This window comes from Halichoeres trimaculatus, unplaced genomic scaffold (assembly GCF_033239565.1).
Source record: "Halichoeres trimaculatus isolate MK-OKI-2021-1 unplaced genomic scaffold, fHalTri1.1 fHalTri1_scaffold_6, whole genome shotgun sequence".
NCBI lineage: Eukaryota > Metazoa > Chordata > Actinopteri > Labriformes > Labridae > Halichoeres > Halichoeres trimaculatus.
The window spans coordinates 25,865,812-25,892,760 of NW_027437184.1; the positions used below are offsets into that span (position 1 = coordinate 25,865,812).

General features: G+C 39.1%; 1 protein-coding gene across 1 annotated transcript; it reads left to right on the forward strand.

Annotated features, from left to right (window-relative positions):
- Window positions 1–14,274: 14,274 nt before the first annotated feature.
- On the forward strand, window positions 14,275–25,248 carry LOC141791703 (vacuolar protein sorting-associated protein 26B-like). Its single transcript, XM_074672342.1, has 6 exons — window positions 14,275–14,631; window positions 15,548–15,704; window positions 17,505–17,669; window positions 17,790–17,965; window positions 18,935–19,077; window positions 19,424–25,248. Exons 1-6 carry the CDS (start codon window positions 14,409–14,411, stop codon window positions 19,556–19,558), a joined length of 999 nt encoding a protein of 332 aa, XP_074528443.1. The 5' UTR covers window positions 14,275–14,408; the 3' UTR covers window positions 19,559–25,248.
- The last annotated feature ends 1,701 nt before the right edge of the window (window positions 25,249–26,949 follow it).

Consider the following 26,949-nt stretch of genomic DNA (forward strand, 5'->3'; position numbering starts at 1 on the left):
TTTAACAAGCAGTCCTCCAGCTGCCCTGCTACACTGGAAATAATCAGCCACTGAGCTCAGGAGGTGCAGCTGCAGCTCTGCTGTGATACAGACCAATGTCTGTCAAAGTGTCACTTCGTCACATCTCGCTGTGAGATCGTCTAAATAAGCCGTATCCTTCTGTCACTCCTGGTTTGCTCCTGTCTGTTTCTGTGGTGTCTGCTCTGCACACACTCTCTGATCGCTCTGCTTCTGTTCACTGCAGACATTAACAGACAGGAAAAACGTCTGTAGATGAGCAGTGCAACAGTTGGTTATCAAATATGTTATCTGTACTCATTTCCATCTCTCCTTTGCTCTTTTGTTTTTGTATAAATGCTGTTTCTATCATCTTTTCAGCCTTATTCGACATCTTACCAGCAGATTATTCATCCTAACATTTTCTACAGTGTGGGAACCCAAAACCAAAAAAAAGTTAGCAAAAACAAAACAATGAACCATCAGCTTCTGAAGTCTGTTCAAAGAACTTAAGTAAACTGCGCATCTACTCTAAAAATGAATACAGTGAGTGATCATTCATCTAAACTATGCTTCAAATTTAATTTTAATCATATTAAAAAAAATGAGTCCCAGAGTTTAGAGTCGAAGTTGAGAGGGCTGATAAACCAAATATATCCTGAGCTTTTGTACCCTGAACAGCCGACTGATTACTCTGCTTTTTCCACTTCCTGATACAGCCCTGCCTATTCTGTCCAAATTTTACTCTGTAGGGAACAAATCAAGGTTTCTGATTGTTTGGTAACCTCTGGGTACATAGAAGAATCCCTTAATACTTACCTATCTGCTGGTCTTGCCCTTAACGTACAGAAATAGTGGACAGTGGGAGAGCACAACCCCCCTCTCTTCTGTGCTATCTATGCTGCTGCTCTGCCTGCCCCCGCATACAGAGCAGCAGCAAAGACCACCAAAGAGTGGGCATCATTGACAGAACTTATGGAACTGTTGAAATCAAGCAGATAAAAGGAGCCGCTGGGGTGGAGGTGGGTTGGCAAGCAGTTTGCAGAGGCAGCAAGAGGAGACAGACTAAAACTGTTATAAGAGGGGTATTGTGCTTTCCCATATTTTAAACATGGATGTAAGTAACAACAATGGATGTTCACGCTTTCAAACTGCTGCACATTCACATGTTGTAGAAATCTCTGAATCTGTCCATAATCTGCCCAGAATGGTCCATTCTATAAATAATATGACATCTTCATGAAATCTTCACGGGTGTGAGGTTATATTTGTGCCATCAGAAACTGAATTTGAGTTAAAATATTGAATTTGAAAAAGCATGTTGTGTAATGGAATTTAATGTTTTGAAATTGAATTTTTATACTTTCTGTATTTTTGAATTGAAAGTATAAAAAGTGTTGAATTTTTCTGTATTTTTGAATTTAAGGTATATAAAAAGTTGAATTTTCATAGGTAAAATAAACTTTCAAATTCAATAAAAAAGAAAATAAAATTTCAAAACATCAAATTCCATTACACATCATTCTTTTTCAAATTCAATACTTAAATTCAAATTCAGTTTCTGATGGCACACATATAACCTCATACATGGGAGCTTCATGAGACTTGCTGAAATGATGTGGTCATCACATAAGGATCTCCCAACTGGTTCATGACACATTGGAGGGTTGGGCCTCAAACACTAAGGTCTGCTTCCAACAGGCCTCCAGAGGGCTGGCCAATCAGAGGGAAGGAGGTTTGTAGAGGGGGAAGTCTTAAAGAGACAGCAGCTGAAACAAAGTGATTTAAACAGAGGCTGAAATAAGGGTTTTCTAAAACACTAGTATAAAAAAAAACTTTGTTTTTAGCTGTTTATCATTAAAGCTACTACAACTACTACAGTACCCCTCTTTAAACAGAGGGCCCATATTTTATCAGTGAATTGGATATTTAGGTTAAGTCAGACAAGCTGTGAGCTGATGGGTCTGGTGTTAAGTGCATCTGATCTTTTCTGGGCCTCTGGTGGTTCGCTGGTGTTTCACAACAGCAGTCCAGTCAGAGCCGGTTTCCCTCTCCCAGAAAATATCTTTGTAGCCTTTAAAAACAGAACACAGACTGGTTCAAGTCTCATGAGATGTACTCTAACTTCTCTGACACTGACTTTTCAAACAAGACAACAAGAAAACACAAGCGACACTGTGTCTTCAGGGAACACAGAGGAACAACAGAAGTGTCAAAGCTGATGTGAAATCAGTCAGATTTCATACAGGACAAGCTAACAGATGAGGTAAACGAACTCACTCATGTGTCTTCTTTTGAGGCTGTGTTTTCTTCTTGGTTTGTAGGTTTTAGATCCTGATGTACTCTGGACTCAGTGAAGAAGATGTGCTATTTTTATCCATTCAGAACTAATAAGAGAGGTCAGTCTATGGGGACAACAACCAACAGATACACTCTGTAAATCTTACAGGACTAAAATCCACTTGACCAACAAAGCATTAAAGATCTGTCAGGAGTGTTAACTGGAGATGGTCACTTACACTTATTGAAAGTTTTACAACTTCTCCTTTTTGTCACTTCTTCTCTTTCCATTTCTCCTCTGCTCCTCTCATCCTGGGCCTGCATCTGTCATCAGAGCTGTCAGTCATACTATAATACCCCTTTTATTAGCATCAGATTTCCCTTTAACCACATCTGAAAAATTTCGGATGTCACCTGCAGAGAAACATCCCACTGAGAGGTTGTAAAACAGGGAAAGTGCCAGACACCAAGTTGAGAAAATCAGACTCAACAAAGCGATGCTAACAAGTTTCTGGCAATGTGCCAGCACTGGTTGAGGGAGAAGAGAAGTAGAGACGAGAGCAGGTGCTGCTCTGATTTTCTGCATCTGTTAGGAGTAGGAAAAAAAGAAATGCTAATTTTTTTCTGTGATCTTAGTGAGCAGGGAAACCCTGACGAGAAGCAGGGATGCCTCACTTTTTAGATGTCAGTAAAAGTAAAACTGAATTCTCTAGTTCGGTCATAGTTTTCTAATTTTTATGACAGGTGGACTAATACATTTAAGCACTGCATATAAAAAGTGGGTCTCATTCACCAACTTTACAGCAATTTAACCAAACTGTTTGTTAAAAAACAGAAACAACCCAAAGAGACCTCACTACACAACAGAAACTTTGTTTGAGAAGAAATAGTTTGACGTGTGCTTTGGTTTCAAATTGTAGACATGGAGCAGGTGGGGTTTAAGATTTACACAACAGCCAGTTAATGGGAAGAGTGTAACATGTTTGGCTTTACTTTTAGGTGCCGTCACATCATCCATTTTTATGTAGTCTAATATTTCAACAGTGAAATAGTAACCTGTGCACCAAAATTATTTTGGCGCCCCCTGAGGACAAGGTTAATGTTTACTGGTTATTAAAAACAGCAATCTTTCTTTTTTTAATTAATCTGTCACACTTTGGATGTTAACAAAGACAAAAAGAGTCTGGGTGCCCTGAGTGACCAGTCTAATGTCAGTGGCTGTCAACAGGCCTTAAAAAATGGTTTCACAGAAACATTTATTGATTGCTGATAGATATGTTAGTTTTTTTGAAGCTCAGAATTAGATATCAAATGGGTTTATGGGAGAGTTTTTTTGTCTGTGACCAACATAACTCAAAAAGTTACAAACAGATCTTGATGGAATTTTCAGGAAATGTTCAAAATGGGATAAGGAAGAAGAGATTTAATTTTGGAGGTGCTCTGGATCACCGTCTGGATCCAGGATGTTTTTAAAGGATTCTTTATCATTGTGAGATAGGGCTGTTTTCACCATATGTGTGTATAACTCCATGATATATGGTCTGATTGCTTTGCAAAACAATACAAGACAAGGTCACCATAATTTCTGACGGATGTTAAAGTACGATTCACATCATTAAAGTAGGATTAAAGTGTTGCGTGAGTATCACAGTATGCTTGGAGGAGGTCCACCCTCTCTGAGTGCTTTGCTAGTTCTTTTTTTTCTTGTCTTTTTAGATACCTTTGTATTTTATGCTTGTCATCACTTTTTAATGGCTCATTTGTTGGGAATTGAACCCAAGCTGGTTACATTTGCCATGGTGTTTTGACTGTTTTTGTTTGTGTGTGTCTGGAGTGCCTATGTGTAACTGTAGTTGTATTGTTCACACATAAAATTTCAGCTTTTAGCAGCTTGTAGCATGTCGACGCTAACTGGTGCTAGGTCCAAAGTTTTCTGCAAGCTGAGAAGAAGGAGGCCTGGCCGATGTGTTGGTATGGTGTGAGAGAAGAAGAGACGACATGGACCTGTCCTTCCATCCATTGTTATGAGGGATGTAAGATCTATTTCCAATAAGATGGAAGAGCTAGCTGTGCTAACCCAGCATCAGAGGGAATATTAGAGGGCAGAGTAGGATCATGCTATTCACAGACATCACTAACAGAGTTAACAGAGCTAACACCGGACACAAACGCCACTTTGAAGGATTTCACCTGCTGTGAGTGGACAGGATCCAGGAGACAGAGACTGAACAGACTGCTGAAGAAGCTCAGTCCTGGACCCTGTGGAGGTGGAGGCTGGCAGGACTGGAGAACGAGAAGCTGTCGTCTCTGATAGACATTTAGTAGTTAACACTTTTTCAATTATTCTATTTATATATTCTTGGACTTTTTGCACATTTTCTTGTTTTGCTGCTGAGACTCTGAATTTGAAATAAAAAGTCCATTCTATTCTTTTCCATTCTGTTCTGAATTGAGTGCAGGGACACACTGAAGTATGACGGGCAGACAGAGAGACAGACAGACAGAGAGGTGACTGTGAGAGTCAGGTGTGCAGAGGAGATGTTAGGCAGACAGTGCACCAGAGCACAGGTAAACACAGGATTACACTGGAGTCAGGTAAACAAGAGGATTAATGAAGAGGTACAGATTATTCTGGTGTGGATGTTAGCACAGCTGAGACACTCTGAACCATCTGCTGACACTGAGGTGTAAATCTGAGGGTTTACTGCACAGCTCTGATGACAGGATGGATCACAGGTACGCAGGTGAACTGGCAGCAAGAGTGGAATCTGATGTCTCGCCAAGACGAACACCCACACACATGCACACACACACACAGGATGCTTTTCATTACGTTAATTCATTCTTCCTCTCTCCTCCGGATGCCAGGAAATCTCTCCTCCGTCATCACTAAGGATGTTCTGAATCATGAAATTTACCTTGAGAAGAAGAAAGAGGAGAAGGAGGCTTCTGAGGAGGAGTTGAGAGTGAGGGAACACAGGTGTATCCTAAATAGGAGAAGAGTCTCAGTTTCTGTCATGATGTTTCACACCAGTCGTCCTTTTCTCACACAGTTTATCCTCACGGTGCAGATCAGCGGGGCACATACACAAACACGTTTGCAAACTATTTGACAACAGACCTGATAAATTTAACACTTCAGTATTTGCAAGAGTTTTTAATGATGAAGGGCTGTGATCCCACAAAAAAACACTGCTATAAAATCCTCAAAACACATGAAGCTATGTGGTGTTCTGTTTTTATGGGGTAACAAGCATACAAGTGAAAAAAATCCTCATAAATTAGTGAACAAAACTGATCTAGATACCATTTAAACTTTTAAAAGGAATTTAGTGAGAAACTCAAAATACTTGATGTGATGAGCTATTTCTTTTTATCCAGCTCATGTGTGTGGATAAAATTTGGCATCTTCAGGATCAGAGGTCACAATGCAGCTCTGCACAGCAGGTACTAAAAATGAAGACAGCTCCTTTACTGCAAAAACTGAAATCTTATCAAGTGTTTTTGTCTTATTTTCAGTAGAAAATTCCTTTTTAGACTCAATATGAGCCAAATTCACATGACCAATCCAGAAAAAGGTCTTGTTTAAAGTTATTTAAGGACAAAAATGAGGTCTGAATTGCTCGTAACCAGTAAAAAAAAATCTGCCAATGGAACAAGAGAAAAGTTACTTGTATTAAGACATTGTTCTAGTCTCAAGGACATTTTCAAGCATTTTTTTCTTGATCCATTGGCAGATTTTTTTTACTGGTTACAAGCAATTCAAACCTCATTTTTGTACTCTGATAACTTGAAAGAAGATATTTTTCTGGATTGATAAGTTGAAAGTGGCTCATATCAAGTATAATAAGGCAATTTTTACTTTAAAAAAAAGACAAAAACACTTGATAAGATTTCATTTTTTTGCAGTGTCTTAGTTGAGAACAGATGCCAAACTGGATCAAACTGCACTTTTCCACAGGAACTAGAAACCTTTAAAGGAACTGTGTGGTTTTGTTTTGACTGATGGGAACTTGGGCTAAAAATGTTCAGGGATAACTCCTGAAAAGAACTCTGCCCAGATGGTAGTACTTTCCAGAGATCCAGGAACTTTTAAGGGCACGGCCTTCTTAACAACTGTCTCATTTAAGTCTTATGTAACTGTGTCTCTGTCAGATCTTGCTGTTATGGTTTAAAGAGTGACCCTGTAAACCAAACCTAAACGTGCCAGTGGATATCAGGTTGGTTTTGTATTTTATATCTACTATATGTCAAAATATTCCCATCAGATAAGTATAAGATAATTCAGAGCTTTTTAAGAGGGATGCATCCAGCTTGAAGTCGTCAATCAACAGAGCCACTCTCAAAGATTGAAACGACTCCTCCCACTATCGTTTCTCTCCTTTCAAGTGATTCAGTAAATCCATCTGCAGTGCAATAAGCCTCCACGCTAACAGGCTAACTTCAGCGTTGCATATAACTTAGCCTTCTGCGGTGTGACTGTCACAAAATGGCCCCAATTGTTGTCTTTACTGCCCTCTTCTGGTCTGGAGATGTAGTGCAACTGCTTTTTTATGTTTTCTCATTATGTCACTGCCCTAATTGACCTATGGCTAAGCCACGCCCGCTCCAGTCCACTCACTCAGACAACCAATGAACATTCAGTGACAGGCACTATGGCAGGTGTCACAGTAGGAGACTTTTCACAGGAGCTGTTGATGATTTTTGGAGACAGAAAGATCACATATCATCTAGAAGTCACCAAGAGGGTCTAAATTATGAATTTGAGGAATATTGAATCAATTTATTGCTGAGAAGGTTGATAAAAAGCTTCAGTTAGAAGACAAAGTTTACAGGCCCCAGTGCACACATGATAAACTGCATCTTATTGCCATCATCATCTCAGACAACAAAATAGAGGATCAGTATTGGTCATAGCAAAAATATGTCATCTTTTTTTTTTTACCATCTTTACTGTCTCTGGTACAGTATTTACACTGAATCATTCAGCATAACATTTGCCAGCCTTGGTTATCTTGGCTATTAATGAAGCTAAGCTCCAGAAGCTAACGATAGTTTAACTAGAGCCCTTTGGTCAACAGTTAACAGTGATGTACAATCTACAAAGATAAATAAAAAATAGAACAATATTGGCCGCTGAACTCCCAACAAACAAAGTGACATGATAAACAACGCTGTAGAAGCTAACGTTAGGCTAACTTTAGCCACCATCAAGTGACAATATGTTGCCTCAAATACAATGTGACCTAACTTAAAACAGATGTAGACATTCATGGTATTTGTTCAAGTTATTTGTGCTGAGTTGATGTTTTGGTTCACCACACAACTTTATTCAAAGAAAACACTCTTCTCTGTTGAGATGTGGTTTCGGAAAGGGTAAAAAAAAACTACACCCCGTGGCCCAGCCTCTCAGGATAACTTGTTTTGGAGCTGCATCTACCCCTTGAACACCATTTGGCCATTTTCAAGCTTGAATCTCTCGGGGGGGGGGGGGGGGGGGGGGGGGGGGGGTAAATAAATAAATAAATAAAAAGAAAAAAAGAAATGTCCCATGTGAGTGCATGGGAATGGCTATACCCACTGTTACTCATTGTGTTTGAGGATGGGACTTAGCCATAGGTCAATTTGTATAATCTTGTCCAAAAACTAGGTCTAAAGTTCCTGAAACTTCTGGTTGAAAACTTCTCTTGATGTGCTTTGTAAATTGGATTATTAAAGTTGTAAGCTAGCTAGAGTTGGATGACTGAGGTCAGCTGAATGTTCACTCTTGAAATCAAACATTCAGAGACGTGGTTCATGAGTTTTAGTGAGCTGTGCACTGAAACACAGGATTGAAAAGATTTTGTCCCTACAAACACAGAGGTGGAGTGAGATCAGGCCAATGTTAAACTACGCTGTTATTATAAACTCAGCTGATTTTTATGTCCCAAACAGAACAGGAAACAACTCTGAAGCCTAATACATCTCATGAATGAACACTTTGAAGGTAAGAATCTGATTTACAGGCAGAACTGACTTTATCATTACACTTGAACTCTGCGGTGAGGCAGTAAAAGCAGCGGTGTAGTGGTGAATTTTAATTCAATAATGCTCTGAGATGATTCATCTCCACAGTCAGAGAGCTTCTTTCCTACCTCATAGGTGACCGGAGCTTTAATAGATTTTTCTTTGAATTAAATAAGAGCGTCCGTTGGCCCTGCTGCAGAGCACAATATATGATCCCTGCTGAGCTCATTGATTATAATGCTCTTTAACCAGGAGGCTGCTGCCAGTTGGCACAGCGAGCAGAGAGGAAGAAGAGGGCGGTTTCTCTCTGTGGAAAGTGGAAATGGCTTAACTACACTAATAGATTCCGGCTTTAGATCAACAAAGATGCTGTCAGGGGGGATATTTTACGGCCTTTCAGACCAAATAGGATTTCTGTGAACAGCGGGAGACTCGAGGAGGATTGAGAGAAATATTACTAAATGTCAAATGACGACAGAGCAGGCGCAGAATCCTGAATTTACACACAACTACAATTACTGCCTCGTACTGTTTGAGTAAATGCCAACCTGTGAAGTTTCAGTTCACATCCATCACTGTGTCTCACAGAATGATGGTGTAACTGTGGACGGGATGAAGGATACATTTATTCATTGGTAATTTTTAAAAGGAATCATAACCCTAAAAGAGTGAACAGCAGAAGCAGTCCTGCGTGTAACAAGAGCAGTAAGGTCTGCAGGTCATGTGGTTGTCATTCAGCTGTTTTTATGCCCGAAGAAGAATACAGGAACAGGAATGAGGGGGTGGAGCAAACGTAGAGTCTATCTCAGACTATAATTCAGGTATTGCGGTAATGTTGGCTGTTTCCTTAACTGCCTACTACAGAAGCATTGCCTACTGATTTGTAGTACGTAGTAGTCAGTATGTGAAAACTTGCAAAATCTGCAGTTTGCCAAAAATTCCCAGTTGTCTACTTCTGTTATGGTACTTGAATGAGTCAGTCGTGTGTGTGAAGCAGCTCCGAGTACTCCCTGAATTCATGTTGACATATTGATCAGAATCTGCAGAACTTTAGTCAATTAATGAATTTAAACTCACAGGCTGTCTTTCTATCATGTCCAGAAAAAACAAAACAACCTCAGCAAAGAGGAGAAGCCATAGACTGTATATAGAGTGGACAGCATGGCTCCTCCATTTATCATTGTATGGTTTTGGAGCCAAAATTCCCCCGTCATAGGCGCAGCCATTGGCAGCAGTTGCAGCCAGAGTCTGCACAGTAGAGACGTTGAGGGATTCTGGGAGAATCTTAGTGAAGCTGGGTAAAAAAAAAAAAAATGTTTTTTTTCTCTTTCGGGAGTCTAAACATTTCTTGACTCTACCTCCCTACATATTTTACAATCCCTGAAAAAAAAGATACATGAGAACGGCAGCTGTCAATCATTGTTAAATGTGACATAAAACCTCACTTTTAAACTTGTATAACTAATGAAAACAAAACTTTTCGGGAAAAAGAGGACTTGAATGCAAGACAGCTAAATAATATCTTCAAATCACCACAACAATTGGACGTGAGAAACAGGTGTATCAATTTTTTAAAGTTTGACCACAGCCCATCTGGAATGGCTGGAGAGTCAGATTTTTTGACCTATACCTCAGCCAGCCACCAGGGGGAGCAGTTTTTGTGGAGACCTCACTTCGAACCGAGCAGGATGACGTCCATTTTTTTTACAGTCTATGGGAGAAGCACATCAGCTGACCTAGCATTACCAACTAGTCATATGGCTAAGATGGCTGAACCTGGGAGGTCTTTGACCTTAGCTGAACTAAAAGCCGAACTGGAGAGGAACTGGATCACCATGTCCAGTGAGCTTCTTTTTCGCCCATTCATCTTGCACTAGATGCCGTTTCTTTTTTTGTTTCAACTTTCTGTCACTCTTTTGGCGTGGTGGGGAGGGCTTGGGGGAGGAGTCAGGATAACATTATTTGCATATTATTTGCAAATTGTTGGCTATTAATGCAGCACTTGGCTGGCCACCAAGGACCTATGAGAACCTTAAGTGCGAAACATCCACAGTTTACCTGGAAAACCACAAGTTAGTTTATTATTCTGGTGCTATTCATCAAGAAGTGGAATAGATTAAATTATATTTTAAAATGATGTAACAATGGGATTGCAGAGGTCCACTGAAACAAGCTAGCTGGTGTTTGCTAACAGGCGTTATATTGCTTACCTGAAGCTAATCGTGATTAAGAAAGAGTCCACCTCTGCAATTTCTTTTATTAGTCTAGGAGTTTGAGGCCAACGTGATCACTGACAAGGCCTCATAAAAATATTAAATCAAAATGATTAGTAGCATCAATCTTCAGTGCAGACACATCTGCAGGAATGGGATTATTATATCATTTTAAAACTATCTTTGATTCATCTTAATCCACTTCTTGAAAAACAACAGCAGAATGGTTTTGGGGTTTCAGGTGAACTTGTGGATGTCTAAACCTTTAGGGTCTTGTAAGTCCGGTGAGGTCCAGCCATAGACTGTAAAATTCAGTCTATGGTCCAGACAAGTGATGCATTATTTGCCAGTGGTATGCATATAATATGCAAATCATGCTCTCCTGGCCCATTCCCCCCAAACCCTCCCCTCCACACCAAGAGAGTGACAGAAAGTTGAAACTGAAAAAAGACAGCAAGAAAAAAATTGTGCCTTAAAATGAAAAACATCATTGAAATTATAAACTGTTGTTAATAAATCAGTGACATTAGAAACAAAGAAAGAAAACCATCAGTTTTACAGTTTCAGGATACGTTTTCCAAACAAAACATTGGCTCCATATTGGTCAGAAACCTTTGGATTCAGACATTAAAAGTTTGTTTAGCTTAGAAATTTCTTCCTCTTTAATATGATAGTTACGGAGGAAAATGTCACCTTAACATGACCTTATAGTGTAGTCTTATACTAAGCTACACTCAACATGCATGTCCTGTAATTGTTGATGTAGCTGTTGGTAAAATTACACTTTGTGGAATTCATGACAGACATGTTAAAGAAAAAAGGCCCTTGAGAGGCAAAAGGTTGGATCAGTGACCCATGAATGTGAGCTCGGTATGATAAAATGCTTTTAAGAGGAAGAGGACATGGTGTATGTGGACTGGTGATCCTTTCCAAGAAGTACTAAGCAGCTCTGAGATACAACTTGACAGTGGATATCAGTCTGCAAAGACACATTAAAAAACATATAAAATCAAAACTTTGACTTGACTCTGGACATATTTATATTTTTTTTTCTATAAACTGACAGTGCACATCTCAGTGAAATACCAAATGATAGGATGATAAAATGTGATATGGCAGAGGGAAGTGATAGCCTCAGCTATTGATTAGTGCTACAGTCGCATTTTTTGACAAAATGGCATATCTCAACAGAACACCGGCTCTCAGTAAAGATGTGAGATATGATAAGACTGGTGATATATATCTATCCTGCTTGACTCCAAAACACTAACTCTCTCTTGTTACCTTGTTTGTTTGTTTGATGTTAGTTAGTTTGTTCTTTGTGAGTTATTTTTTAAATCATATTTCCTGTTTTGAGGAGCAGCTAATATTCCCAACATCAATCCTTTCAATTGAATTAAAAGAGAAGGTTTACATAGACACAAATAATCGATTGTGCACAGGTTTCATCAGAAAACACAACACCAAAAAGAGAATGCAGCAGTGTGTATTAATTCAGACATGTGAAAACTGACTAGTATTGTTGTATAACTTTGCCCTCTGGTGGTGAAACAGCACCATCACAGTACTGTGTTCTACTTTTTCAGGAGTTGGGAAGCCCACAAGCATGAGATGTTTCCCTTTTCTTGTCTGACAGCAGATTCCAACTGCTCAACACTTTTTTGCCTCTGTTGTCTTAATTTTTGTGTCATGATTCTCCAATTTAAGGCCAGTTTAACAGATGGGCTCTTCTACTTTTGAGCCATGCTGTCGTGAATATGAAGTAGGCAGCATTTTTTGCCCCAAAACCTGTGAATATGTTTAAGCATGAATAGTGCCTTTACGAATGTCTCAACTATCAATGCCATGAGCCTTATGCAGCACTGGTTGTACACCCCCTCACTGAGTTGTAAACTTCTTCCCACTTTGACTTCTAAGAGGATTCAGCCTCTCTGGAGTGACCTTTTTGATGAATTCATCAAACTAATCTGTTTCAAACCAACCCACCTTAGTCAGGAGGCGTTGCCCCAGGTGTTTTTTTTCTTTTTAATTCACACAACTCACAAAATCAGACATTTTTTGAATGTTGCTGGTGTCAAACAACATCAGCATATATTTTTTTGCAAAAAGAAAAAAAATTTCACCATCAAAATTTCATAAAATTTTGTTTTCATCAACATTTGCTCCAACTTTTATGAAATTAGGGTGTAAAATGTTAGTAGTTGAAGCATACAAACATGATTATTGGAAAATAAAAAAGGAAAATAAATACTATTGATTCATGAGTATGTGCACATACTTTGTACACCCCCTGCATATGTCATTGCCCCTGCTGGGTCATCCAGTCCAGCAGCTGGGACACGCCTTTTGGCACATTTTCCTGGCAAGCAGCCCATAAAGTCATACATCCTATCTCCTAGATGGAAAACTGAAACATCCACTGGACCCATTCCAGAACTTCCTGAACCTATTACCTGCTAAAATTCAAAAGAATGACACAGGTTTAAGCCTTGTGAATCTCTTCTGATAACATACAAAGATTTTGTCTAACACAACACCATCAGCAGATTTGATTTCCCTTTAAGGTCACAAGACTTGTCAGACTTTGGTGCTTCCATAGCGTTAAAGAATTAAATTTGCTGCACTGGCTCTGGTGCTCTGACCATTGACCTCTCCCACCTCCCAAAAATATATTGTAAAGACAGTTGGGTGCACTTGCCTGTAAATCAAAGTAAAAATAGTTTGTTGATAGGACTTTCTGGATCCTCCAGTTGTTTCTGTTTCTGCTTCAAAGATTTCATAAGGACCCAGAATAATCAATTTACAGACTTGCGAAAAAGTCGTTGGATCAGGCAGGGAAAATTTAAAAATGAAAAAGTAATGTTCTCATGGATGTTTGCAGTTTTGCAGAGTAGAGCTAAATCAAACTATATGACAATTGTTGTTTGCTATTGTTGGCCATACAGAGGCAGCTGTGTTAATATCAGTCTTCCTAAGCAGTTTAAAACTTCTAACAGGAGTTTTATATAAATAAATAAAATGTAAATAGTTTTTTTTTTTTTTTATCTTTATCTCTTCATCTGGTTTAGTACTCATGAGTTACTGCTGCTTTATCGTTTTTTGTTTGTTTGTTTGTTTGTTTTTTTTTTGCATAGCTATCACTCATTTTATGACCCTTTACATCTTATTTTCCATTTGCACTGTGAAAAACAATGGTAATACCAAATTTCCCTATGGAATTAGTTGAGGGTTTCTGATTCTGATTTAAAAAAAATTCACTCATAGGATGCGCAATTTTTTTTTATTTCGACAATAACAAAAAAAAAAAGTCTCATACTTAAAGACAACGCATAATGTGTTTAAAATCAAGTATTTAAATATTACGGTGTAAAAACTTTAGGAGGGCAGCACTCATAGCATATGGGTTTGTGAAAAAATAGTACAGCAGAAATGCAACTTGCTTCACTAACAGGTGAGTAAAAATCTCAATGTTAAAAAAGTTATCTACAGAAAATGACGAGTGGGAAACCTGACAGTCTCTACTTCGGGCAGTAAGCTCTCACTAAGGTTGGGTTTGTGCTTCTTCCGCCTGTTGATACTGCGCCAAAAAAGTGCAGACATGCTGTGACTCTAAGATGTTATGACTGTAAAACTCTTTAATTCCACCCTGTGGTAGTGTTATAGTTTAGGAATGAATCTAAATTTATATCAACAGTTTTAAAAGAGGAAGAAAGGAAACACTTGTTTGATAAATACAGCTTTCCTTCACATGACTGTCGGCGCATGCGCAGTTGACGGTTTGTAACTCGAAGTACTCAATAATCAGTGAAGCTGTCTGCACTGAACATCTCGCAGCAAAACGAGCCTTAACTCAGACAGTGTGCAGTTTATCGAGTAGTTTGATTCATCCAAAGGCTTCACTCACCAGCAGCGATGAGCTTCTTCGGGTTTGGGCAAAGTGCGGAGATCGATATAGTCCTGAATGACGCCGAGACGAGAAAGAAAGCTGAGCACAAGAGCGAAGACGGCAGGAAGGACAAGTATTTTCTGTTTTATGACGGAGAAACGGTGTCAGGAAAAGTCAACGTTACGTTAAAGTACCCCGGGAAGAGGCTGGAGCACAACGGCATCAAGATCGAGTTTATCGGGCAGATAGGTGAGCGGCTGACGGGCCTGAAGTGTGACAGGAGTTGTTGTGTAGCTAGTTATACCCAGTCATTGTACTTCTTACCACTCACACTGTGTAGTTTATTAACTTCATCTTAATAACTTCACGTACGAACATCTTTTTCTAAAAACTACTGCCCGCTGTGGTGACGTAACAAGTGTCAGTTTGAAGTGTCAGGTCTCGTGACAGATGTGGGTGCAAGCTAGCGTCACGTGACACAGTAGCCGTCGGCTAACTTGCTCCCTGACCTTTCACACCTGTTTTTATTCTATTATCTAAATTATGCTTCTCTGTTTATTTAATAATAATATTATTTATATTCAAAGAAATGGTTGTAAGCTGAAAGTAAGTTTACTAAAGAGGTAAATAATATCAACAGCAGGTTGCACGCCAAGTTTCTGTTGTGCGAGTTGCTAACGTGTAGTGAGCAAGTTGTGACTGTAAACTGAAACCCCAACTGGAAAGTCATGATATTAGATTTTGCCATTAGTTGCAATGTGCTAAGTGTTGCTACATCTATTTATTTAACTTCCTGGTTTCAGGACTGCAACTCATTCACAAGTAATAGATTTTTTTTTTTTTTTTTTTTTTTTAGCAATTTCCTTCACTTATCCCTCCCCCTGTTGACTGTTCACTGTTTTTTTTTCCAAAATGCAGAAGAGGAAGTATTTATGATCAGAAAAAAAATGTCAGCTTCACAAGTGTTTATTTATGGTGTTACAAAGCTACATCACATTATATTTTAAAAGCTGCAAGATGATGGAAAAAGTGGTCCTTTACTGTAGCTGATGAATAGATTTCTCCATCTGTCAGATCAAATCTTGGCTTCCACAGCACTGATCTCTGAACACTAGATAAAGCTACTCCAGTGTAACTCCTGCTTATGTTCATGTGTCTTTTCCAGAACTGTACTACGACAGAGGAAACCACCATGAGTTTGTCTCTCTGGTTAAAGACTTGGCTCGACCAGGAGAGCTCACACAGTCACAGACGTACGACTTTGAGTTCACGCATGTCGAGAAGCCGTACGAGTCATACACGGGTCAGAACGTCAAGTTACGGTAGGCTCTGCAGTGTGCTCTCTGTGAGCTCTGGTTAATGTGTTTGTTGATTCAGCAGGAATTTCTCACACATGCCTCACACTTTCATTTAGTTGGTTATGAGGGTTCATAGCAGTGCTTGTTGGGGTGTGAATCTTGCAGCTTTCATGAGTAAATCATCAGTGGAAAGTTTGAATCACACTCAAAGAACCTCTGCATCAACTTACTCCTATTCAGTTTTCCATCAGACTACACAAACTACAAAACTGATGAAGCTTTCTGTAGGGGGGCTCCACCAGTGAGCAGACACAGATAGAAGAGCACAGCAGCTCAAAGAGAAAGAAAAACAGCAGCAGATAAAATGTTAACAACAAATGTGGTGATAATTCAAAGGGAAATTACATAACAGGTTGAATAAATTCAGGCCTGTGTCATCGTCCAGCTCTGCTTCAGTTTGTGTCCTCTCTGTGCCCTTTTGAAGCCACGCCAACAGTACAGTCAGCTTTACTTTTACTGAGATTTCAGTCTACCCCTGCCAACTCCCCAGGGTGATTAGTAAGAATTTTTGTGATGTTTTGGTTCTGAACTAACCCCGAGAAACTCCATAGTCTGACAAATCCATCAATTAAAGAAATGATACACCAGCAATTCCTCCCCCTGTGTTCAGAGAGGGTCAAATAATGGTCCTTATTCTTTGAGTGACTTTAAGAAGAGTAAAATAGAATGGCTGTGTTTTTCAAGGGATGTTTACAAAACATGGCTCTGTAGGGATCCTCCACTAATGTTGTCAGACATTATTAATAATACCTGAAGGAGAAGCAGCAGGAGAACAGCATGAAGTTTGGCTGTTGTGCTGTTAGTTAGTGTGTGTTGTAGAACAAAACAGAATAGAAAGAATAGAAGGAAAGAAGAGAATAGAGTATATTAATGTAAAATAGAATAGAAATGATAGAAAAAAGGATTTTATTGCCATTGCACTAGGATATAATGAATTTAGAACACCACATCTAGCTAGTTTTTTCAGGAATCAGGCTTATGATAAGTATTACTGCTACCTTATAGGGAAAGAAGTAGAAATTATGAAGTCTAATATTTAAAAGAATAAGGTTCTGAACTCAAGGTAATTAGACTAAGGATGCACATTTAGAGAAAGAAAAACTTAAGTTTTATTCTTGTTTTGTTATAGTAAAGGAGAGGGTCAGAAGAACCACCAGCTTCCTGCTCCTGAATGGGTTTCAAAAATAAGTGAATGATTAGTCTTTGGCGCATCATATTTATGAACAAAAACCTTGATTGTGGCTTTAATCTTCAACCCGACAGAACAATGAAAAATGTAACTTAAAGCTGAGATAATGGTAGCCTGAGCTTTTGGATTTTTCTAGAAATTGGTAAGTATTTGGACTTAGTGGAACCAATTTTTTTTTTTTTTAAGTTTAATTGGACTCAAAAAGTAAACATTAAACAAAAACTGTTTTTCTGCTTGGTAGTAATTCTTCTTTTTATGTCAACCTGGTGGCCTTAAGAATCATTAAATAATGACTTATTTGGTTTCAGAAAGCTGATTTCTGATCCTTTCCTTAGCATGGTGTGAAAATATTAGTAAACACCAGCGGCTGCTAATGATGAAAAACATTTCACTCTAAGACTCGTTTTTCTGAGATTCTTTGCTTTGGAAAAGATCCAAGCTGCCAGTGGAAAAGAAAAGCCAGAGCCATCCTTAAACTCTTCTCATCCATCAGTGAGCCAGCCCCTTTTAAAAACCCTCAGTCATGTTTTTTATTGGTCCCATCTGATTCATGCTGTCTTTGGTTTTGTCGTCAGCTACTTTTTGAGAGCCACAGTGAGCCGGAGACTGAATGACATCAGCAAAGAGCTGGACATCGTGGTTCACACACTCAGCACCTATCCTGAACTCAACTCCTCCATCAAGATGGAAGTGGGAATCGAGGACTGTCTACACATAGAGTTTGAGTACAACAAGTCTAAGTAAGACTTTCCTTTTGCCTCTGATCAAAAATCTACCTCTGAATTTACGCCCTGGCAGCTCAGAATGAGAAAAAGAACACGTGCCATTTTTTTTATTCAGGTTGATCTTTTGTGTTGCAGGTATCACCTAAAGGACGTGATTGTAGGAAAGATTTATTTCCTGCTGGTAAGGATTAAGATCAAACACATGGAGATTGACATCATAAAGAGAGAGACAACAGGAACAGGACCCAACGTCTACCACGAGAACGACACTATAGCGAAGTACGAGATCATGGATGGAGCACCTGTCAGAGGTATGATGATGATGATGATGATGATGATGATGATGATGATGAGCAGAGCATGTAAGTGGAGTGGCCGAATATTGAAAGGAGCGCAAAGAGGGATTTTTTGGGGGTTAAAGGCGCAGACCGAGCGAGGCGCCGTCCTGCTCAATTTTTGCTCATTTCTGCTCACAACAAGAGTCTGATGCTAGGGATGCACCAATCCGATCCTGGTATCAGGTATAGGCGCCGATCTAGCCCCTCAAAGCTGGATCGGGTATCGGTGGGAAAGGATCGGTCCAAACTTGATACTAATGCTAAACTATAATTAAGTCTACAAGGTATAAAATTTTACAATTGAAATGGCATTTCTGTAAATTCTGAAGCGTTTTTTTTCAACCAAACTGCTGTTAAACATTTAAACGCTTCTACTTTAAATTAATATTAACTTCAGTAATTCCATATGTACTCATTTTTGTCTTTTTCTCAAAACATTACCAGTCTTATCCCATAGTAGAGTATTCAGGCTATTGTTTCACACTGGTAACAGATCAGGATCGGTATCGGTCGATACCCAAAGCCCTAGTATCAGGACCAGAAAAGTTGGATCGGTGCATTCTTAATTGATGCATGCCCAAATCTGAGCCAAAGTCTATTTAAGTTCAGTATCTGAGTCCAAATATTACCTCCCACCTATTTGGCGTCTAAGGCTTAAATTGAAGATACATAAAATATGCAGGCAAATACTTTTGGAGCTAGCACGGAGAGTGTAGAACAGAGATGCAACCCCATTTGAGCGGTGAGCGGGAATGAGCGGAGCGGCATTGTGGGACTTGAAGCAGGGAGCGATGGAGGCGGGCACCTCCGGTAGCAAGGAGCAGAAATTCTTGCTACTCCACTTTTCACTCACATGCTCTGATGATGAATGGCGTCTGATGTGAGAAATATTGTGTGTTTCTGTTGTGACTGTAAATCTGTCTTTGATTGGTTGTTCTGCAGGAGAGTCAATCCCCATCAGGTTGTTTCTTGCCGGCTATGAGATGACGCCCACCATGAGGGACATCAACAAGAAGTTTTCGGTGCGGTACTACCTCAACCTGGTCCTCATCGACGAGGAGGAAAGACGCTACTTCAAACAGCAGGTACAACTGCTGCACGAAGGCTTTGTGCTGGTCTGAAAATTCTCTCCTCCTGTCCACTGAACCCTCCATGTTGCTAATTCAGATGTTAGTGTTTCACATAGTCATGTAAGAGGTGTTTATATCAGTGAATTGGCTTGTCCAATAAGGACAGGATAACTATGCAGTTATCCTGTTTTTTAACAGTTATTTGTGTTTTGAAGCTAGAGATGTAAAAATGTAGAAAGCATTTTGTGACATGTTATTCAAAACAATTTCATCTGAATTAAAAACCTTTATTATGAAAGAGTTCGGATGATTGGCCACGCAGGTTAACTGGAGGATATACTTACACCTTGTATTGTTGCAGGAGATCACCCTGTGGAGGAAAGGAGACATCGTCAGGAAGAGTATGTCTCACCAAGCAGCCATCGCCTCTCAGCGCTTCGAGTCCCCCTCCAATCCTGAGAGGACCCCCAACCAGAACAGTGAAGAGGACAGCTAAAGCTCCGCCCACACTTCACCTGTGTGTAGTGAGTGTGAGAGCGCAACACGGTGCAGAGAGATCAGCAACTTCTGAATGTGAATATTATCCATTTGCATTGATAGAATGAGCTGCAGTGTTTTTAAGGATGAGTGTGTTTGAACATATGTGTGAATCAGAGAGGCTGTGTGTGTGTGTGTGTGTGTGTGTGCTAAGGGAACAAACAGTCAGACCAGGCTCAGACTAAAGTTGGCCAAGTGTTTGCTTTACCTACCTTGAAGTACCAGCTGGGTGGAGTTTACCACATCAGGACTCTTCGTCACACAGAATCAACTTTAAAGTGCTCAGCTTCAGTTTTTGGCATTTATTGTACAGTAGGACGTGGAAAACTCCACCCATTAGTTGCACTTAACTATCATGTGAAAATAACCTTTGACCAATATCAGTAATTCACATCTGTGTATGAATGTGCAGAGAGTTGCTAAGATAACTTTTCACTCTAACTTCTTTATTGGCTCATGGATAGAGCAGAGTCGGAGCTGTAGTTATGCAGTATGTTTCTTAAAGCGTTTTAGTGAGAGACTCTGACAGACTGTGTATGAGGAGTGGAGTCAGACTTCAGGGTGTCACTTTTTAGTTTGTAAAGCTCTCTTTTGAAGCTTATGACTGATACTTAGAGAAGGAGGTGACCATGAGAGCTGGGCAGTCAGTTTTGCCTACACTGTAAAAATAGTAACTGAAACTGAATTAAGTGCTATTGTCTTGTTTTTGGTAAAAAAAAATATGGTCTTATTAGGCTCAAGATTTGCTTTATTCACTGACAAGTCTAGACAAATGTCTTCTTTAAAATGATATCTACATTGCCCATAAAGAGTAAAAATCTGCCGATTTTGATACGAGAGACTAAATAAGTACATTTTTCTCACCCTATTGGCTGAAATTTTTTTAACTCTGTACAAGCGATTTAAGAGTCATTTTGTCTTTAAATATCTTGAAATACGAATAGAATACAATAGAATAGAACTTTATTGTCATTTTAACAAGTACAACAAAATTTAAGTCACAGCAGCAATTGAGAAAACAAAGTAAGAAAGTGTATGGAAAGTGCAAAAAGGTCCATAAGAAAATAGATGGTGACAGCTTGTCCATCATTGTCCAGTTCAGCCAGCCTCCACCTCCACAGGGTTCAGGACTGAGCTTTTTCAGCAGTCTGTTCAGTCTCTGTCTCCTGGATCCTGTCTGCTCACAGCAGGTGAAGCTCTTCCAATGTGGCGTTGGTGTCTGGTTTTAGCTCCGTTAGCCATGTCTGTGAATAGCATGATGCTACTCTGCCCTCTGGTATTCCCTCTGTTGCTGGGTTAGCACAGCTAGCTTGTCCATATTATCAGAGATAGATCTTACATTCCCAATAACGATGGATGGAAGGACAGGTCCAATTCGTCACTTCTTAGCTCACACCTGTGAACTAGCACGTCATCCTCACCTCCTTCTCAGCTTGTGGGAAGACATCAGGCCCTGCACCAGTTAGCATTGACATGCTACAGGCTGCGAACAGCTGAGTTCACATATAAACAATGCAGCCATGGTTACATGTAGGATCTCCAGACAAACACAGGAGAAAAAGTAGTAAAAATATCGCTGAAGCCACAAAAAGTTTGGTGTCCGTGACCAACAAATGAGCCATACAAAGTAATAATCCACTCCAAATACAAAGATGACGAAAAAGAGAAAAAAAAGTTACAAGAAACGGACAAAGAAGAGAGAGCTGCTGCAAAAGGCAGCTGTAACCAACAGGGTGGCACCCAGCAACCTATCAAAATAAGACATTTTTATGGACTTGTCATGTGAATGTGGCTTGTATAAAATCTGGTGAGACAATTTTGACTAAAAATTAGACAAAAGCGTGCGTAACTTTCAGTTTTTACAGTGTTATTTTCACAGATTTGGTGGGAGTATAAGCCGCAAAATCCTGTAGTGGATCAGACCCTCAGTTATGAAGCTGAATCTAGCTTCATCACTGAAGTTAAACAGTAATTCTTTTCAGGAGGATGACTTTGAATAGCAAAATTTGCATTTACTTTTAAAAGATAAAAATCCTCCATCCAAGAGTTTACTCTTATAGATTGGTGGAGTTGGCTCTTTGAGAACAAAGCAGGTTTAAGGAACGTCTGCTGCTTCAGCTTCACTTCTCAGACCCTGGAAGTTACATCCACTTCCTCTATACAGTTACGATCTCTCTTTATTTTACTCTTTGTATTCTGTGATTAATTCAGACAACTTTGTTGTCAAACTGTTCTTAGAAATAGCTTTTTATGTCTGATTTGATCTTAAAATAAGTTAATTTCATTGATTACTGACTTTGTGTCAAACAACAGGAGTACACGCTCTGAATGGAGAAACAAAGCGTCACATGTGATGAAACAATGCTTCAGATATTTTCATACATTCCACCAGAAACAAGTGTGACTTTAGAGTATTTATTTTTAAAGAGATCTCCATTTCTAACCAGCATTTACATGTTCAATGCGTCAGGTGGTCGTGGTGTTGCCAATGCTGCTTAAACAAACATGGCTCTTTTGAGCGCTGGGGGATTTTCTTCTATCCACGTTTCCCCCCCTGACAGTTTGAAGCCCTGCTTTCTTATTTGCACTATAATCTCATTCTGCTTTTTTCTGCTCTCAGTGCTGTTCATGAGCTCTGTGGACTCAAAGCAGGGCTCAGTAGAGGAGGAACAGAGTATCGCTTCAAATCTCCTACAGACAGTGTTACACCTGTGTTTGGTGACTGATGGACACAAGGCTCTTCTCATTTCTCTCCAGCTTGTCTCAGTGAAGACGTTTGCTCCTGACATACATCAGATACCAGTCACCTTTGAAATTACATACATTTTATTTTATTCTCATCTTTTATGTGTTTTGGGAGCAAGTAGAGAGAAAAGCTGGAGCTTGGTAGAGGAGTTACAAGTGAGGATGCACAGAGGGATCTGTTTGTTGCAGATGGGTCAAATACAGAGCACTGACACAAGACATAACAGACCTTGTCTTTCTGAATGTGCCCATTTACTATTTACAAGCAATTCAAGTGTTATTTTTACATTTAAATATTTTGATGTATCTTGACATTTTAGGACTTATCAGGTGAATGTGGCTCATATTAAGTCTAATAGACCATTTTTACTAAAAATAAGGCATTAATACACATTTTTATATGAACGCTAACAGGGTCTCTTAGGTATTTTGATAAATAAGTCTAATTAAGAATAAAGTACTCAAACAGGTTAAATTAAGATTGTAAACCATCTTTGTGCTTCTGGATTATTCAGGACTCAGAATAGGAAACAAATTAAGTATTAGTGTGAGCTCTTCTTTGCTTTTTTGGGTTCACTTTTCTACGCTAGGGCCACTTACACTGGGCTTTTTCATTATATTGTCACTCTGTTCCAGCCGGTTATTTTAAATGCAGTTTTGTTAAAGGAAGAATCTGCAGAAATTTCCGTTACTTGTTAGTAAACACAACATTTAAACTGGGCTCCTCCTTGGCTCAGTGCCAGCGACAGCGCACACCCACTGTCTCACATTCACATTTCACATTCAGCCGGGCAACCACCTGTGGCATTGCACTTCAACATGGGAGAGACTTGAGAGCCGTGCATTTGATTTGCCATGTTAGCACGAGCTAATCACGGGTATTTGACACATACCTGCTCAGTAGAAAGTCAACTTGTGTCAATCTTTGTCTTGTGCTTCACCCTCATTTAGTAAAAAGTTTTGGCATTTCGTTTCACTTTGGTCATTTTCCATGCTACGTCCACTGTCGTAGCTGCTTAGCTTCTGCCACTCTGCTTATCAACACCATGTCACTTGTGCGATGTGATTGGCTGAGGTGACCACACTTATTCTCCACCCAGAAACGTCCTGATACAACCAAAACATCAACGTACAGGCTGAGGAGGGGATTTGAGGTAGACACAGACACTGACACACATCATGTATAGATGCCCAGAAGTGATGACTGAGCCGGATTATTCCTGTAAAAGCTGACGTTTTATTCTTTAGGAAAATCCCACAAACCCTACCTTTATAGAAGATGGTGAAGACAAAATAAATAAATAAATCAAATTAAACCTAGATAGGAAAAACTTGCCCCAGATTATTTAACACAAACATTAGAATCTTAGTATGTGCTGACTAATGGGCAGTTTATTATGAAGAGAGAAGCAGAATTACTTATCTGCTCTGTCCACAAGAGCACTAGATCTGTTTTGTGTTAAGAAGAGGCGAAACGCACATCAGACAGAGGTCGAACAACCAGAGAGAAAACTCCACTGTGCCACAGATTACATTTAATTAACTCTGAGGTGTCTCAGCTGCCTGTCACTGCTGCGCCTATCTCCCTTTGACTCCTCACCTGCTCCGGCTGCATCTCAAGCCAGGTGGAAATGAAGAGGACAAAAATGTACATACAGAGAAATGAGAAGAGCTGAGATCCTGCCTCTTGATGGCTGCTGTAACTGACTTCCTGTTTGGTTAGTTAGCTTTGTGCCTACAGGATTAATTGCCAAAATGTGTCAGTGCAATAGACTCTATTACATCCCTTACATCTATTATAGACTGTGCTCGCCAGTTTGTCCACTGCAGTCACTTTTAATAAAATTAACAGCTGATTGTAAGAAGTACTGTCAAATAATGTTATTGTTAAAAGAATGTAAGACAAATTTGTTGTCGTTGTTAGCTTCATAAAATTCAGAAACCCTAGCTCATTTTTTAACTAAGCACAATCAGAAGTTTTGTTTTTCAAACTATTCAAAGTAGAAAATGAGTGCCATTACTTTGAGATTCCCTTCTTTCCTCAGAAATCCTTTCATCCATCCTGTCGAAGAGCACACACAGGAGAGTAAAAGAGTGTGCAGCACTGAACCGCACTCAGCCTGTCCTCCTTACTTGCTCTAAGCTGCAACTTTTCTGCTTGAGCTGACGCTGTGCAGCTTTGCAAACTTTATCACTGTGCATATAAGCTTCCTTATAATCTGTTTTTTTCCTGGCAGTGAGTGAGTTTAATTTTTTTTATGTCCACTGTTTTCAGACTGCTGGTGAGGTAACTGCTGAAATAAAGAGCACAGTTCCAAACAAGTAATAATTTATTTAGACCATAAAGTTTTATTAAGATTCAAATAGATTCAACTCTTTGATAATTTTTGAGGTAAAAATGGCTCACCAGAGGTTTAAATTTTCAGTATCCAGCAGAAAAAGAAATAAATGGAAAAAACTGGGCATTGTTTAGCTAAACACTTTACCTCAGTTATCTCTGGCTTCAGTTTCCAATTTTCATTGTGTTCAAAATGTGGTCGACATTATTTTCCTGTTAGAATCTGTGTCCTTTGTTTTGGCTCTTACCTCCAGAGATTCAGTAACACTTCACAAAAATGTGATGAAGAAAAGAAAACACCTTCAGGAACCAGAAATAACTTTGCTGTTTCATTTTTTTGTTGTATGTCTGTGATTAAACTTTTTCCAGTCCTGGTACACACAGTAGCTGAACTAACAAAGTTTGTAGGCTTATAGAGTGTGAGGTGAGCTGGTAGTTGGAAGAATAATGAAATGTACAGTGTAAATGCACAATGTAAATGCTCCTACTCTTTCATTTGTTGATGTCAAATTTTAATTTTCTGTCTATAAATGTTGATTTTAATCATTTTATATTCTTGTTTTATTTTGAATTAAAAGGGAGTAACAGCAGATGGCGTCTGATGATTTCACAGTTTGTACAAAGTCAGTCTGTAGCCTCTCTTTGAATGATAATCCCACAGCCGAAATACCAAATTATGTACAAGCCATAATGTGTTGTGACCAAATGGGAGGCCGGATTTTACCCTACCACTGCGAAATGATCTGTCATTTCTTTGTTCTTATCCCTGATATTGCATTTATATATCTATTTCTGGTGAGTCTCAGAAAACATTAAGTTACAAAGTGGCTTCATCAGGACTGGCTGGGTTATTTTTAATTCATTAAATCCACAAGACTTCCTTATTTAACACAAATAGGAAAAAATAAAAAAAAGATTTTGAGGATTGTTAGCTAAATTGTAAAGCCACCCAAAATGTAACAATGACCCAAAGTGACTTTTTGCCTGAAAATGTAACAACTTATTTTTTACATTTTCAGGCATTTTGGGCTCTAACAAGACAAACCACACTGTGTATTTGTAAAATGTAAAAGTCACGCTTTCTCAGAGGAGTATATATAAACTTTTTTTTTTTGAAAATACATTTATACTTACAACATCCAGTTTTATTAAGATTCCACTAATTTTGACTGGAGGTTCATCTCCTGTGTGTCTGTCACTTTATGGAGCAGATATCACCACTAGAGGGCAGCTTCAGATCACATCTCACATGTTCCTCCACCAAAGACTAAACTTGTTCAAGTTGTTAAAGGTTGTAGTTAATCTGCATTACTAGTACAACATAATAGATGATGATTAAATTGGGGCATTTACACCAATTTTAACAGCTTTTACAAAATCAGAATGTGCTGTTCAGGTTTCAACCCAACTAACAATGCATGCAAAGCCTTTTTTTACTTTCAAACAGGAAAAGTCGTAAAATATTTTGCTTTAATGTGCAGAATGTACAGAAAACTGTCCATCTACTCTGCCATTGTGTTGTAAGGAACAGGACTGTTAAAGTTAGAAAAGTTCCTGAATTTTCCCCACTCAGAGAAGATATAAGCTGTATGAAAAGAAACTGTGCATCTAAAGCTTCCAGCTGCTGACTGAATACAGATGGATGGACCTGTTGTTTGACTACACACCACACCATCACAGTCAGCTGAGTTTAAGCAAGCTGGATCAAGAAAAGACAGACATTAAAAGCTAGACCATGTTCACGAGACAGAGGCAACAGGAGGAAATAGGTTAAACTCAACATCATGGGAGAGTGGGAATGTAACTTTTACCAGCACAAACTACATTTAATGTCAACTAATCATTCATAGTTTGATTCAGCTGATCTACTGAAGGCAACTGGAACAAGTTGAGTTCTTGAAAACTTTTCTTCTTCAGTTCTCAACAGGCTGGCGGTAGGTAGGTAAGTTACCGCTTGTCAGGTGCTTAACCCGGCACAGAAAAGCCAATAAGTTATACCTTAAGGACAAGAGATACTCATTTTAGAGCAGCAGGATTCAGATTTTGGACATTGAAAGAGTTGCAACAAAACCATTTATGTTTAACTTGAACTTTATCTTCCCTTTGCAGAGTTGGCGACCTCAGACATCACTTATCTCCAACTTGTGATGCACTTCTGAATCCTCTTTCTGAGAAGGTAAGGCTACACCACAGACTGTATAAAGTATAGATGTAGTCTCTGTAATGTCACCCGTTTGTTTCTGAAATGGAGTTTTGAATCCTATTGT

What these genes read in the sequence shown, in the direction of transcription:
- LOC141791703 (XM_074672342.1), top strand. Translation starts at nt 14,409, where the DNA reads ATGAGCTTCTTCGGGTTTGGGCAAAGTGCGGAGATCGATATAGTCCTG. An exon ending in CGAGTTTATCGGGCAGATAG is followed by an intron (nt 14,632 to 15,547) that starts GTGAGCGGCTGA and finishes TGTCTTTTCCAG; the next exon opens with AACTGTACTACGACAGAGGA. An exon ending in GGATGGAGCACCTGTCAGAG is followed by an intron (nt 17,966 to 18,934) that starts GTATGATGATGA and finishes GTTGTTCTGCAG; the next exon opens with GAGAGTCAATCCCCATCAGG.